At 41.1% G+C, this 15,512-nt stretch overlaps 1 protein-coding gene across 2 annotated transcripts in view; it reads left to right on the plus strand.

Annotated features, from left to right (window-relative positions):
• LOC134536122 (colorectal mutant cancer protein) overlaps positions 1-15,512 on the plus strand; it is a 159,172-nt gene that overhangs the window by 140,537 nt on the left and 3,123 nt on the right. For both annotated transcript variants that reach the window (XM_063375705.1, XM_063375706.1), the window contains exons 10-15: positions 1,920-2,050; positions 2,800-2,983; positions 4,346-4,553; positions 7,894-8,082; positions 10,781-10,977; positions 13,921-14,023. In XM_063375705.1, the coding sequence (XP_063231775.1) occupies positions 1,920-2,050; positions 2,800-2,983; positions 4,346-4,553; positions 7,894-8,082; positions 10,781-10,977; positions 13,921-14,023 (1,012 nt within the window). The remainder of the gene's footprint in view (positions 1-1,919; positions 2,051-2,799; positions 2,984-4,345; positions 4,554-7,893; positions 8,083-10,780; positions 10,978-13,920; positions 14,024-15,512) is intronic.

Here is a 15,512-nt window from a genome sequence, read left to right on the forward strand (position 1 = left end):
TCAGGCCCTGTCCCGCTTGCGAATTGTGGGCTCTCTCTGTATTTTCATCACTATAACTGTCGGGTTCAGCGAAACCTCATTAATATAAACCCTTTTTAATACAAAACTCTCGTTAATACAAAGTGTTTTCATAGTCCCTATAAATTACATAGGAGTTACAGTGATAAGTAATTTTTTTAAATACAAAAATGAGGTCATTACGTTTTACAAAGTTGTTATTACTCCAAGGGTACAACATTTATATGAATTAAAGGATGGTTGGTCAAATATCCCAGAATAATGTGAAGTTTAATTTATTATGATACTAGTACCATTGCTTTGGCTCATTGCAGGTTAGGGAAAAACGCTTAGAAATTTTATTCTTCGAAAATGATGGTAGTATGTCATTTTGTAGATAATTTTTTAAAACTTTGTGTACGTAATTCTTCTGTCTTACAGCCTTTTAAGTGTGATACAACATTTTTTTTTTGTTTGTTCAACAGGTGTAGCTATCCCAAAATCTTAAAATTGTATTTTACAATCCCTAAAAAAAAGAAGTATATTTTGTGTGGTATAAAATTTTATGCACGGTTTAAGTTTATTTGAATCTGATTTGGAAATTATATAAATGTTGTGATTTAATTTTGTAACAGTTTGGTTAGTACAAACCTCGTTATTGCATTGTGACAAAATTATGGTCCCTTTATATTTGTGTTATTGAGGTTTGACTGTATTTTGTTTTTCGTCTAAAATTTTCTCAAAATATATTTACTAAATGTGCACCAAAATTGTTGTACAATATGTATCTTCTCACGCTTAGGAAGCAACAACCCTTATTGTAAACTTTCAGAAACCAGACTTGTCTTTTATTCATACCTTGCTGTTTGTCTAGGACACGTGCACGTGTATGGTTAAATTATTTTAGTTTATGTTTGTCACTTAAGACTTACCTGCAGTTCAGTTAACACACAAAAACAACACATCCACCATCTTTGCCACAAATGTTCTAATCTCATAGATGAAAGGTATATGACTGGCTAATAAGATGAAAATTAGTTTGCACTGGTAAAAGTTACGTATCACATATTCAAATTTATCCCTTGATTCTGATGGCATGATCCTATACATTTTTATCCTGTGGTATACGATGCTTTGCTGTTTTAATTTAGTACTTCATAAGATCCTGTACTTAAAAAAAAATTGTGATATTCATATTACTCAATAAATTATGATCTTAAGTTGAATAAAAAGGTAAATATATTTTGTTCAACTTACAACCATTATTCATTGTTATATGACAAGTTTTTATGTGCAGGATCTTTCTATGTAGGTAGTAAATTAAAACAGCAAGCATCATGTATCACAGAATCATACCATCAGGATCAAGGGATAAATTTGGATAAGTGATATGAAATAATTACCGCTGCACTATCTTGCTTTAGCGGTAGTGTAAAGTAAACCACAGCAACCACAGGTATGTGGTGTTCCCCTAAATGTTACACTTGAACCATGTGGTTGATGTTCTAGTAATTGTTCTCTACTCTAGTTTTCATTACCAACATGATTCATGATATTGCCATGTCTTTGTGATGCAGCCAAGTTACATGTATCCGAAATGACTGCAAAATATAAGCCCCCACCAAATTAATCCATTTTATGTTTAAATGTTTGCTAGCATATGCACTACTAATGTTTTAAGTAAATTATTTGTAGTTTTAGCTTAGAATGGATAGAAAAGTTTATTTTTTTACAAAAATGAACTCAAAGGTTCTTTGCAGGTATTAAGAATGTGTATATTAAGTTTTGTGTAAGTTGCATTAAAATGCCTATTTCATAATAAAAAAAACAATTTACAATATATTAGATACTAATCTTGCAAAAAAAAAAAATGCCAATTTTCCCAGCTCCTACTTGTTACTGTATGAATATGTTTCGTTAAGGTTGGCTCTCGGCTACAGCGACAGAGCTATCGAGGCGTACGACGTGTTGGTTGCACTGCTCGAGAGTGAGCTAGGCTTGCTGCTGGCGAATTGTCGAGCTGCGGGCATCGGCAAGCAACTCAACATACGTGGTGGGTGCAGTGAGTCCTGCACACCTGGACATGTGTTATTCCTAATTGTTACATTTACTGGCTCTTTTATAATCAATAATAATTTAAAAAAAAAGTGTCTGTGTAACTTAGTACACATGATACAAGTGAAACTTCTTTTTGGCAATTCAAACCTCGACTTTTAAATGCTCTCTTAATATCGCTTTGGTGTAGGACACTTTTCAAAACAATATTCCACAAAAAATGTTGCATGAAAATTCGTCCTTGAAATCATAATTGATATTTCACCCCCATCGCACCCAAAGAAGTTTCACCTCAGAGATATTTGGTTACACAGCTAAATCAATATTCATGTAACACAGTTTAACAATACTGATTTACACAAATAATTAAAAATAATAAGTTTTGTCAACTACGTGACCTGCACCCAATAAGATGGACTGAAAAATGTTATCCACTCGTCCATCTAAAGCTTGGTAACTTTATACTTTTGACGGGTGAACGGATGAAACTATAACCTCCTAATGTCTTCTAGGTGTTTGCATATAAAATATTATATTAAAATGTATTAAAGTTTGTTTCATTGTTTAGCTGATTCCAAAATAATTTCTTAGCTTACGTTTAGACACATTTCGAAAGCTCTTTTTTGAAACAAAAATGGTCTAAGTCACGGAAGTATTGTAATCACGTATGGTAACTACGTCCTGTCCTGTCGAAGTGACACTTCGGAGAGGACGCTGCGTCCACTGTTGTTGTGTGGCGTGCCGCAGGGGAGGGGGTGGACGGCGACTTGGAGCCCTGCGAGGTGAACAGCATCCTGCGCAGAGCTCGGGAGAACAGGAGGGCGGCGGAGACGGTGGCTCGGCACCTGCTCTCCCGGCTGGACAGCGTCTCGGTCAGCAACGCCATCTGCCTCAGCGCAGCGCCCTGGGAGGAGTACAGCCACACCACCAGGTCTGCCCCCCCCCCCCCCCCCCCCCACCTTCCTGCTGTCCAACTGTCGTCTGTCGCAGATTTGAGAATTACGCTGATTCTGTACAACAAGTAAAAACTGGTATCCTTAGATCCAGGGGCGTAGCCAGGGGGGGGATTTTTAGGGGTTCAAACCCCCCTCCCCCTTTTGCACCAAATCTTTAATTAATTTCTTATTCATCACTCAAACAAATTTCATATTAAAATTAATAAAAAATTTTACCATTACAATATTTAAATTTAAGTACCGAAAACTGTAAAAATAGCACTATTTTACACCTTAAAATCCAAATTTTCCCGGGGGAGGACCCCCGGACCCCCCGCTTTAATACAGTGGGGGGGGGGGGGGGGGTGAATGCTTCTTAACACCCCCCATACACAAATCCTGGCTATGCCACTGCTTAGATCTATCTACAAATCAATTTATCACAGCATGCTAAATATTACAAAACAAAAAGGACAACTACTATGCACCGGAAAATAACTATTCAAGAAAAAAATGTTAGCAGAATAAGAGGCTGTAACATTTAACATAGATCCAGGGGCAGGGGTTTAAAAGGCACTCAGAATTTTTTGTTTGTGTACCTCAGTGACGTAATAATCTCGATGTTGTACACCAATTGAACCAAATAGATAGCGCTGTTAGTTTTTTTAAACCTAAAAGTAACTAAATTGCTTTGCTTCTTTCGATATGTTTTATTTATATTTTTGACTTCTTGGATAAGAGAAACAAATTTATTGAGTTTGCTTTGTGATTTGTGTACCTACTTATTACATTTTGATAAGAAGTTGTCAGTTTTGAAGTTAAAAATATGGAAATTGATGTTTAGGCTTCTGTTTATAAATAAGTCAGTTGTATTAGTGTTTTCGTAAAGTCAGCAAAAATAAGGATGGGAAATCCCATCGGACACTCAGCTAGTCTAGAGTAAATTTTGTCCTTTTGAGGTTGCGCGACATATTTTTACGTGAGGTACCCCTGCGTGCACCTAATGGTACGCGTTTTGCACATTATTATTGTAAGCAATATGTTAATCGTCGAAAAGATTTGGCCTGTGATTTAATGTTGTTTCAACACGCAAATAAACTTTTACGTCCCGTGTTGTAATATCCTTAACAGAAGGGAACGCTACGTAGTTTGCGTGGTAATAAGGTCATAACTGGCAGGATTGGTGTCTCCGTTAACTCATAGATTTCAGTTTTATTCTGGTTAAGTTTTGTGACATGTCGTTAGTTATTGTAATTTTTATTTGATGATGGAGAAATTTCATAAACGCGGCAGTTAATGGGGTATATTGCTGTGAGTTTTGTAAGTGTCGGTGCCACGGGAGAGCGTGTGCGTTCCAGCACGAGCTCGTCGGGCGAGGGGGAGTGGGGGCAAGGGGAGGAGCGGCGGCTGCGCGACCACATCGGCCGGTTGAAGACGGACCGCGCCACCGTGCGGGCAACCGTGGTGGAGCTGGAGAGCTGCCACGCCGAGCCGCCGGGGTCGCGCCAGGCCATCTCGCTGGCCGAGGCGCGCAAGCTCGACCTGGAGACGGCCGTGCTCATGCAGGTGAGGCGTGCTCCCATCGGCTCCCGGGCTCCCTCGGCCGTGAGCGCCGACGCGTCGTCCTGCTCGTGGGCTCGACCCCAGCGAGTACAGTGGTGGGCAATACGGATGAAAAACCAATACCTAGAGACCTGCAAAATTCGCGGATTCGTTGACCTCTAGGATGGACTCCACAGTCCTTTAAGTACTCGCGGAAATGACACCTGTTCATTGGCTGCTGACGTGTGAGGACGTCTCAACTAGGCAGTCCGTAATTCGCGCATTTTCTTGGTTTAGTGTTTTCCGTCGGTTCACAGTTCCCCCGGATAAAATGTGGGCCAATCGCAGAAGCGTCACGAAGGTATAGTTTTTTTGATGCTAGCCTATCGCGAAATGAATCCGCGAATTTTGCATGTCTCTACCAATACCCATCTATTTCTGTAACTGATCAGATAATTGATACGAAACTGATTCAATACTTTTTTTGTAAATAATCACGGTGCAAGTCTCCACAAATCCAGTATTTTTAACTTCTAAGTATTCACCTGAATACAATTATTTATTTGAAGGATTTTTTTAAATGATAACAAAAAAAAAAGTATTTTATCACAATTAAATTTGTGCATAAACAATATGCATTATGTCTTTGACTAATTAACAAACACAGCATTAAGGTATAGCCTTAAATTATAAAAAAAAAATTATGTAAAAGATGCCTGCAGAACTATGAAAAGGTGAATAGAAAATATGGTTGACACTTGAGAGGGTTATATTGTAGTACTTTTTTCACTGGTATCGATTTTTTTAACTATCATTTGGAAACGATTATATCTGAAATTCAGAAAATTAAGAATATCTGCAAATACTGATACTACAATGATTATAGCTTTACATCACCGATTTTGTATTAAGTGATTCAAAGCACACTATAATCTTAGAGGTCCTTTGGCCTTAAGGCTCTCTCTCACATGCAGAGTTTTTTCATTACTTTTAATTAAGGGATCCACCCATTGATTTATTCAGGTAACTCTTTTGCCTGTGTAAATAGGTCACATATTTTCTCACCACATATATACAGTATTTGTCCTTAAAGTAATTGGATTGATAGTACAAAGACAATTTACAACAAACAACATGATAACTTTAAAAATCTTCAAAGTAGGACCCCATGTGAAGTCACACAGCGCTGTCAGCATTCTTTCCATTGCTCATACGCCCCTTGGAACTCGTCTGGGTTGCTGCGAAGGTACCTCACCAGGGTAGGACGCCATTTTCAGACTGTGGATTTGAATGATTGAAACAGTCTGAAAAATGGCTTCCTTTGATGATCCTCTTCAGCCGGTGGTGCTAGGGGGGGGGTGAACAGAAAAAATTTGCACGGAGACAGGTCTGGGCTGTACGCAGGCTGTGGCAAGGCTGGAATTTTTTTTCGTGGCCAGAGACTCCCTGGTCTCCAAAGCGGTGGTGGCTCGACGCGTTGTCACGGTGGAGGTTCCAGCTGTCGGCAAACCTCAGGACGGACGCGTACGAGCGATGGAAAGCATACACTTTGCTAAGTGTTATTTTTGAGCTGTAAAAAGTTACGCAAGTGATCATGATTAAAAAAATAAATAAATTTTGTGACTTTTTACTGTTATTAGCAATCGCACCTGTGTTTCCGTACCATTTGCGTCTCTGCCTGAGGACGGGAGCAAATAGCAGTTCCCGAAACGTCGCTTGTTTCTGTTTTAGAAAACTGTTGTGTTTGTTTTGTCTTTTCGTTTGGTCGTATTTTTTGTCTCGTTTTGACTGTTGTGCTGAATTTTTTTTTGGGTTCAATATTTTTGTGCTGTCATCATTTGTGTTTTTTTTTTTTTTGTGAAAACTATTGTGTTTGTTTCGTCTTTTCGTTTTTCTGTGTTTTTATCTCGTTTCAACTGTTGTGCTGAATTTTTTGGGTTCGGTATTTTTGTGCTGTCATCATTTGTGGGTTTTTTTTCGTTCTGTTAGTCCATTTTTCTTTGTTTTTCTTTGTTTGTTGACCATATTCCTGTTGTGTGGCGTTAAATCCTGACAACAGCAATTGCTTATTTTGTGTTTTTGTCATTTGCGTTTTTTTGTAGTTTTCTTCCACAGACATACATGTGCTAAGCCTACATCAAGTCATGCACTCCATTGCACAAATCTTTCAAAGATAATAGATAATCTTTATTTCGGTAGTATCTGTTGGGAAGATTCGAGACCAAAAAACAAAGCACACAGAGCTCTAGCCCTCGTGTCGTGGTGAGAGCAGGAAAATTTTGTGTCCGAGACGGGAGTAGAGGGCTGTGTGGGGCGTGACTGTGGCGTCCGAGACGGGAGTAGAGGACTGTGTGGGGCGTGACTGTGGCGTCCGAGACGTGAGTAGTTGACTGTGTGGGGCGTGACTGTGGTGTCCGAGACGGGAGTGGAGGACTGTGTGGGGCGTGACTGTGGCGTCCGAGACGGGAGTGGAGGGCTGTGTGGGCGTGACTGTGGCGTCCGAGACGGGAGTGGAGGACTGTGTGGGCGTGACTGTGGCGTCCGAGACGGGAGTGGAGGACTGTGTGTGGGGCGTGACTGTGGTGTCCGAGACGGGAGTGGAGGGCTGTGTGGGGCGTGACTGTGGCGTCCGAGGCGGGAGTGGAGGGCTGTGTGTGGCGTGACTGTGGCGTCCGAGACGGGAGTGGAGGGCTGTGTGGGGCGTGACTGTGGCGTCCGAGACGGGAGTGGAGGGCTGTGTGGGGCGTGACTGTGGCGTCCGAGACGGGAGTGGAGGGCTGTGTGTGGCGTGACTGTGGCGTCCGAGACGGGAGTGGAGGGCTGTGTGGGGCGTGACTGTGGCGTCCGAGACGGGAGTGGAGGGCTGTGTGGGGCGTGACTGTGGCGTCCGAGACGGGAGTGGAGGACTGTGTGGGGCGTGACTGTGGCGTCGGAGACGGGAGTGGAGGGCTGTGTGGGGCGTGACTGTGGCGTCCGAGACGGGAGTGGAGGGCTGTGTGTGGCGTGACTGTGGCGTCCGAGACGGGAGTGGAGGGCTGTGTGGGGCGTGACTGTGGCGTCCGAGACGGGAGTGGAGAGCTGTGTGGGGCGTGACTGTGGCGTCCGAGACGGGAGTGGAGGACTGTGTGGGGCGTGACTGTGGCGTCGGAGACGGGAGTGGAGGGCTGTGTGTGGCGTGACTGTGGCGTCCGAGACGGGAGTGGAGGACTGTGTGGGGCGTGACTGTGGCGTCCGAGACGGGAGTAGAGGACTGTGTGGGGCGTGACTGTGGCGTCCGAGACGGGAGTAGAGGGCTGTGTGCGCGTGTGCACGGCTAGTGTCGGAGACGGGAGTGGAGGGCTGTGACTGGGGGTGTGGCGCACAGGAGCTGATGGCGACGCGGGAGGACAAGGCGGAGCTGCGCGCGCGGGCGTACCTGCTGGAGAAGGAGCGCGCGTCGCTGGAGCTGAAGCTGGCGGCACAGGAGGCGCAGCAGGCGGCGCAGCTGGCTGCTGCGCAGCACCTGCGAGCCCAGCTGCAGGAGGCCGAGCAGCTGCTCGAAGCTAGGAACAAGGTGCGTGCAGGACATCACCCTCGGAGATGGTGATTCATAGCATTTAAAATAATGACATTTAGCATTTTGTAGCGTTTTTAAAAAACACGATTTAGCCAATTCTCTCATTGTACATAACTGAAGAAAAGCATATTTTTAAAAAAGGAAACCGTTGCTTACGTTTCACTGACCTTTTTTTCCTTTAAATGACTTCTCGGTGGATCTTTTTTTCTTCTTTCTTTCAGTCTGATGTCCGTCAGATTCAATGTGCTTTTCAAGTACAGTACACTCCCTATTTAACGCGGTTGTCGGGGGACATAACTCTGTTATTTATTTATTTTTTATTTATTTGGAATTTGTCACATGCCCAAAAGTTCCACAGATTATCATTCCAGTGTAAAACGCCGGTTATCATCGTATCAAACGGATAACAAAGTCGACAACCTGTGCTGGCACATGAGACATTTGGATATGGCAGTGTGAAACGTACAAACTGCGTTTATGTACTTACATTAAATTCTATTTCATGTTCTGACAGTCGTAGACTTCAGTGGTGGGCGCACTACATTGCAAATAACAGGAACAACAGTTATCGCCACCAGTGTACGGACTCCCACCTCCGTCGGTACCGCAGGAGGAAAACATCTACAGACGGCCGGCAAATGAGAGCAAGAGTACCACACACTAGCAGTGATGATAACAAAACAGACAAAACACTAACAAAGGTTAAAGAACCATAACACATGACACATAAAACATATACATAGTTATTTTGTGCCTTCCAGGCCTTACTTGATTATACACTCATTATACCTTCCACCGTATAAAACCATACCTGGGGGCAGATCAAAAGTAGGGAGAAATTTTCAGCTACCCCAAAAAACATTAATAAACTTTCAAAAATACTTGAACCAAAATGGCATCAGATCTTATTTCGGAATGTTTAATAAACACATTCTTTTATTTGAATGAAAGTAGAGAGATATTACTTTATGTTTACGGTGTTAAATAAAGTACGGAGGTCCAATTCGTTTGTAACATGTCTCTTCCCCCTTATAATCACAAAGCTGCTGTCTGGATCCTCCCTGGCCGCATATGCCTTAATAGCATTATCACAAGCCTATTGGCTTGTAGGCATGCAGCAAGCAGCAATTAATCTAAATCATCTTGTGGTATGTACATAATGAAAATAATCTCTTTCAGAAGCCTCTTTCAAACATAGTAGGTACTTTTATAAGACATCAAGTTAAGAAACTTGTGCCGATTTGTACTGCCGACCTAAGTGATGTCAGATTCTGAACTCATTCTTTCAGTCATAATCCACAGGTTGTAATTTTTTTCAGTGGTTGATTTCATAAGTGTTTAAGTAAACTTTTAAATGGAGTGGAAACTTACTGCGGAGATATATATATTCTAATTTTCTGTGCATTACTACCTCACATTGGCTTCAATTTTGCCAGTAAAACAACTTTTCCAAATCACCCCAAAAATCAAATGTATCTGTTAAAATCATTTTAATGTAAAGTAGTGTTTTGACTCTGTAAATATCTCAATTAACCTATGGATCACGAAATGGCTCTCACACAGCCCATCGCATTTAAACTCTGATGTAAAAAAAAGTTGTATTCAATTTTATATTGCGTATGTATATGTTTTGTTACATGTAATTGGTTTTTAGTACTTGATGTATGTGTTGTCAGCTGCAGTGTGATAGTAGTTTGTGTCTATTTATAGTGTCAGCCAGATTACGTTCCCCTGACTTTGGCTGGCACTCAAAATCTATAGTAAATACAATTTTAAAAAATAATGAAAATAACAGTGTACTACTGCATCCACCATGATGACATATGTTTCTGACTTTTATTTTGGCCTTTAATGTGGTTGGAGACCGTCCACTTAAATCTTGTGGAAATTATTTGTGAAATGTTTCAGCTTTCTAACATAAAAAATGGTACATTCCTGTGAATAGTGTGTATAATTTGTATTGTGTTAAATTTAGCTTAGTTTACTTGAACAACTAATTGGTACCGATCAAATGTAAACTATTAATAACCTGACATTATGGGGAAGATAGATTATTGTAATTTTTATTTCATGAAAGAGAAGTTTTATTCTTTTAAATTTAAATTTTGTGGAATCTTAATTTCTTTTAGGTGCTCGGTAAAACTCCCTAAATTTCCGGATATGTAATGGTTTTTCATCTTTGCAAGTCCAGGTGATGTAGAGCTGCATTAAAAAAATAGGTGTGGATGGCGGAGCACCCTTGGTGTGTTGCGGGCTTGGCTGTAGCTTTGAATATATATACTGTACAGAAGTCGCCAGCCCAGGTTAAAATTTCTAATACGGTTTTGAGGTAGTTGGTTAATTCACCGCCGCAATCGCCACCATTTCTAGGGCATCGACTTGTGGTGGTCCCTAAGCGGACAAGTGTCGAACTCTTCAAACACCCCTTCCCCCTCCCGTTGAACGACGTTGAGCTGCAGTGAATGTTGGGTGGGGGGGTGCAGGGGAATGACAGCGGGCGACAGTGCTACGCTCTAACGTGCAAATAACAACCTGAGACGATACAGGGCGTTACGGCAGCGCAATGCAGCGGTGAAAGTTCCCAAGCTGCTCATCATACGCTCCTGAAAAACGTAGAGTAAATCCTATCCACTCGCGACTTCTATACAGTATGCATGTTCGAAGGCTGTAGCGTGACAGTAGTTTGTGTCGGCAGGGAGTGACGAGCGAGAGCGAGGACGGAGACGCGGGCACGGACGAGCAGTCGGAGCTGGGCGCGGCGCTGCGCAGGGAGGCACGCCTCAAGGAGCGCGTGCAGGAGCTGGTGGGGGCGCTGGACACCGTCAGCCACGGCGCCGAGCTGCGGCAGCAGCAGTCCGCCGACCTCGTCACAGACCTCAAGAAGGCCAACAGGTCTGCTTCCACACCTTCTTTTTGCATTGCCTGTACCTGTGGGAGAAGCCTTATGTTAGAGGGGACCTAAGTGTGTCTCACGCCTAAGCTTGTAAGCCTAATCATGCCGGGGATAATTCATGCACAAAATGGGTCGCATGCATAGTGTGCCTTTTTTTGGGGTCTGGCACGACATGGCAGCAGTTTGTGCCGTGACAAACTTCCCATCTTAAATCTAGCCTCAAATAATGGCTAATGTGTGTCCCAATATATAAAAAAAAAACCTATCATTCCCACCACCGAAAGGAAAGAATTTGAAAGCAGAAAATGGTTCTATCCCACCACTACCTCCCTCCCCACAAAACATAAATAATGAAAATCTGCTTACACTCCTGGTAGTGGGTGGCTATTGTTACCATCCACCCAACTGCCATTCAGCACTCAGGATGTCCACACAAATATGTAAAAAAAAAAAAATTACCTGACTTTTCCATTACCAAAATTAGGAATTTCCATGACCTTTTCTGACTTTAAAGTAAGTTTCCCAACTTTCCCTGATTTTAAAGAATGTGGACTCCTAATGGGGTCAAACACAAAATTTTGCATGTGGTGGACAGGACAGTTGTTTGCTGTGAGCTGTTGGGGTTTTCCCTGGGTACTCACTCGTCCCCTCCACCATTCATGTTGTGTATATCTCATTACTTCCCAACACTAATTAATGAGTCCTGAGTGGCCGCGATGACAGAGATGTGGTGCTTGTGTCGTGAGGTTGGCGTGTTCTGTCCCAGTCGCCAGCGTGACTCGGTCTACTTCAAAGAGGCCGAGGCACTGTAATCTTGTGCCGGAAGTGGAGAGCGGGTCTCGTAGGTGACAGTAGGCTGAGAAACATCTTTTATTGGGGACGTATATCTGCTATGGCAAGTTTTTTAGAAAAAAAAAAGGGGTGGGGGAAGTGTTGTAACCAGGTGTGTAACAACTAAATTTCCTAAGGGGTGGGGGGGGGTAATATACCTTTTTATAAAGAATCATCGATCCCCCGGGAAAATTTGTATCTCAAGGTGGAAAATGGTGCTATTTAAGCAGTTTTATTGACTAAAAATAGATTACACAGCACTTTCTTTGCCCCCGTTTGCCCCCACTTTAAGCTTTCGGGGGGGCAAAATACCCTTGCTGTTGTTGCGTCCCTGGTTGTAACATTGTTAAGTGATAAGATGGAGCTATAGCCCTTCCTTTAGTCTTGGTCAGAGAGAGATGGACACCAATTCTCTGCTGAGGCCTGTTTATCTTCCCTTGTTTGATCCTGCTGTCATATTTCACACTAACGCTCACTATCACTTCATCCCTAGTAATTCCTTAATTATATTTTTTTACTGTTATTTCATCTTAACTCATCCCCTCATTAATTTCTTTGTTCTTTTTTTTTTGTCCACTTCTTATTGTACTATTATTTTTCTCTTAGGAATCTAATTTCCATTTTCAGCAACCCACTCGGATACATGTTTTGACTTTATTTATCCTGTGTTATTGCTGGTTGGTAAAATACTTCATTAGTTTTTACTAATGACATTACTGTATTAATGTAAGTACTTTTCCAGTAATAGACCTGCGTGCTCTACACTTTCCACTCAACTCTGTTCTGGTAACTGTCTACACTTTCTAGCTCTTTCTGCCTGTAAACTAATCTACACTTTCTAGCTCTTTCTGCCTTTAAACTTAGCTACATTTTCTCTTTGCCTTCTAAGGCTACTTTCCTATTTGTTTCATTATTCCTGTCCAGTGTCAACATCTTGCTTCTTTCCTATTTCCTATAGTTCATGTCATCCAAAATGATATTAATGCTGGCTCTAATTTTTTTTGTCATGAGTACTTTTAAAGCATGGTCACAAGTGTTACATATTATTGTTACATACAGTAATTTTATATTTTGACCTACATTTTACATCATAGAATTTCACTCTTAGAGGTGGAGTTTAACTCTTCTGATGCTGATTGGCTTCATTAAGGCTAATATTGTGAGACAAAAATAAGATTTTAGATGTTGAATATGGTATACCTGTACCCTAACCATATATTTCTAGTGCACAAAACTACTCCCAAACCCTTAGAACGCTTATTTTTAGGGAGCGGATTTTGATGTCCTATCTGTGACTTAGCTGTTGCTCTAAATTATGTGCATGCACAGAGCTCACTTTTTTGTGATTTTGTCCAGATGGTGGACCATTAATTATATAATTAGTCACTTTCATGAACATCAGGGATATACCAAGTGTATCGGTACTCTAAATGAAACTTTATTATTCCAAAATGATCCTGGAATACAATTTGTACACTTTAATGGTCATAGCAAGAAATAATTGCAACTTAAAAAGTACTCGAGAAAATTAGAAATGCAGTTCCAATTTTTGTGCTATGCTGCTGGTATCTCTAGGATTTTTTCAGTAATAATTGTATCGATGGATGCAAAATGACAGCTAGAATGCATTGGAACCAGTTTCTAGCCTCATGCAGGGCATCGTTTATTAAAACGGTTGTCAATCTTTTACCTTCCGGGGATTCGGTTTGGATACGTTCTGGAATACAGCCTGTGTGTGAGGTTATGGCTGTATCACAACAAGGCAGTGCTTATTCACTACCTTACCTGAACATCTTGGAATACCACCCTAAGTGTAGCCCAGTCTTTACACAGTGACTGCATTTTGGAATGCTTTGGCATCTACCGTGGTAGCCGGTATTTACGTTTATTGTGGTGTCAGTGTGATAAGTCCATCCACGGTGTAACTGTGACTTAATAAGCCTGAAAAGCATGTTGGTTTCTCTTTTATGTCGACTTCCATGTACAATTTAAGATATCACTAGTGATGTCTAGCCAAGATGAAATTCCTGTTTGTCATAAACTCCAGCTGAAGGTGGGTTTTTTTTCTCTATGGTTAAAAAAAAGTCTGCATGTTTGTTTCTGTCTTGTAGTGCCCTTGTCCAAACACTGGACCGCTCCAAGAAGAAGTATCAGTCCAGACTTCGGAAACTTGAGCAGCAGATGCTTGCGATGGTGGATAGACACTCTACCCAGGTACGCACTGCATTATGTACTTATCGCTGAAAATCACATTTGTGGTGGCTTAAACTTTTTTGAAACCTGCCTTTCAAAACAAACATATGTAAAAGTAGACATGAGTGAATATGTGCATTGTTTGTGCACACATATTCAAGTTGGCAGCACTTCAGAAAAGGTTTTTTTCTGAATTTAATATCTTATAATAAATGTAAAACCCTCTTAAAAGTAAAATTCCCTGCATAGTAACAGTAAGTTTAAAAAAATTTAGTACTTTACATATAGATAGAGTCCCGTAAAAGTGGTTTTATTTTTCCTTAAATTTTGTTTTGAAAAAATCAAATTTTCGTTTTATTTCGCTGTTTTAGTTTTTCATGTTTACTTTAACTTTTGAGAATGGTTTTATGACCTACAAGTTTCGCTTGGCTAAATAATAGTGGCAGGGCATATACTGCACTCTAAAGTCAACACTATTGGCAAATAAAAATTGTAGGCTTGAAACAGCTCGGCACGGCCCGGTGTCGCCTAGCGCGCTGCCTCGGCACGGCCCGGTGCCGCCTAGCGTGCTGCCGAGTACTCGTTACTATCGTGTCGCTACGTTACTCGTTACTTCTGATACCGCATAACATGCTATGTTATGTTGCAGCAACGAATCGAGTCGTATTGCGTACGCGTACAGTATGACGTCACGTAAATAATAATAAATAGAATATAAACAATTAACAATATTTGATAATTAACAGTTTTTGTTAACCAAGAAACAATTAAATCTCATTAGAGCGGTTTTATTATATTATCTCTTTTAAGATAAAAACAAAAAAAAACCTGAAAATACGCGATAATAAAGAACAATATCATACATATTTGTAATTTGTAAAAAATACTATCTTATAAACAGTAAAAAAACTTGGACGACAAATTTCCATATTACACTTTACTTAATAAACAAACATCGTTCTTTGTAACGTAAATTCATCGAATATGCGCGCGCATGCGTAAAACATACGAAAAATGCGAGTAACGAAATCCAGCCGTGTGTATCGTTTCGTTTCTCGATACTAGATGGCGCACCCGTTACTCAGTACCGTATACATACGGTTTGCTACAGCTCTAACGAGTAGGTTGCCAAGCCAGTCAAACGTAGTTGAAAGCATGAGGTTGTTAACCGTTCAACATGAAAGGAAGAATTAAAAATTTATATTTCTCTACAAGATTAATGTGTAAATACAGCTGTAAGGCGACAGTTTGCAGCAAAGAAGTGGGTTGAAAATCATGGCAGCTATATTGTGTTGAAAACATCGCCGGTATTTTTATTAACTTTGTGTTGATGCTCAGGTACATTTTTCTCTTTTTAATTAGTTTATGATTGCAATTACTGCTTTCGTTTCAAATTGTCATGATTACGTGACGGGAATACTGTAAATCATTATTTACTTTCATTACTACAAAGCGGCCATGTTGGAACTTAGAAAAATGGCGATGTGCCGTCAACGTCGTGTTTACTTGT

The sequence above is a fragment of the Bacillus rossius genome, chromosome 10 (assembly GCF_032445375.1).
Source record: "Bacillus rossius redtenbacheri isolate Brsri chromosome 10, Brsri_v3, whole genome shotgun sequence".
Lineage (NCBI taxonomy): Eukaryota > Metazoa > Arthropoda > Insecta > Phasmatodea > Bacillidae > Bacillus > Bacillus rossius.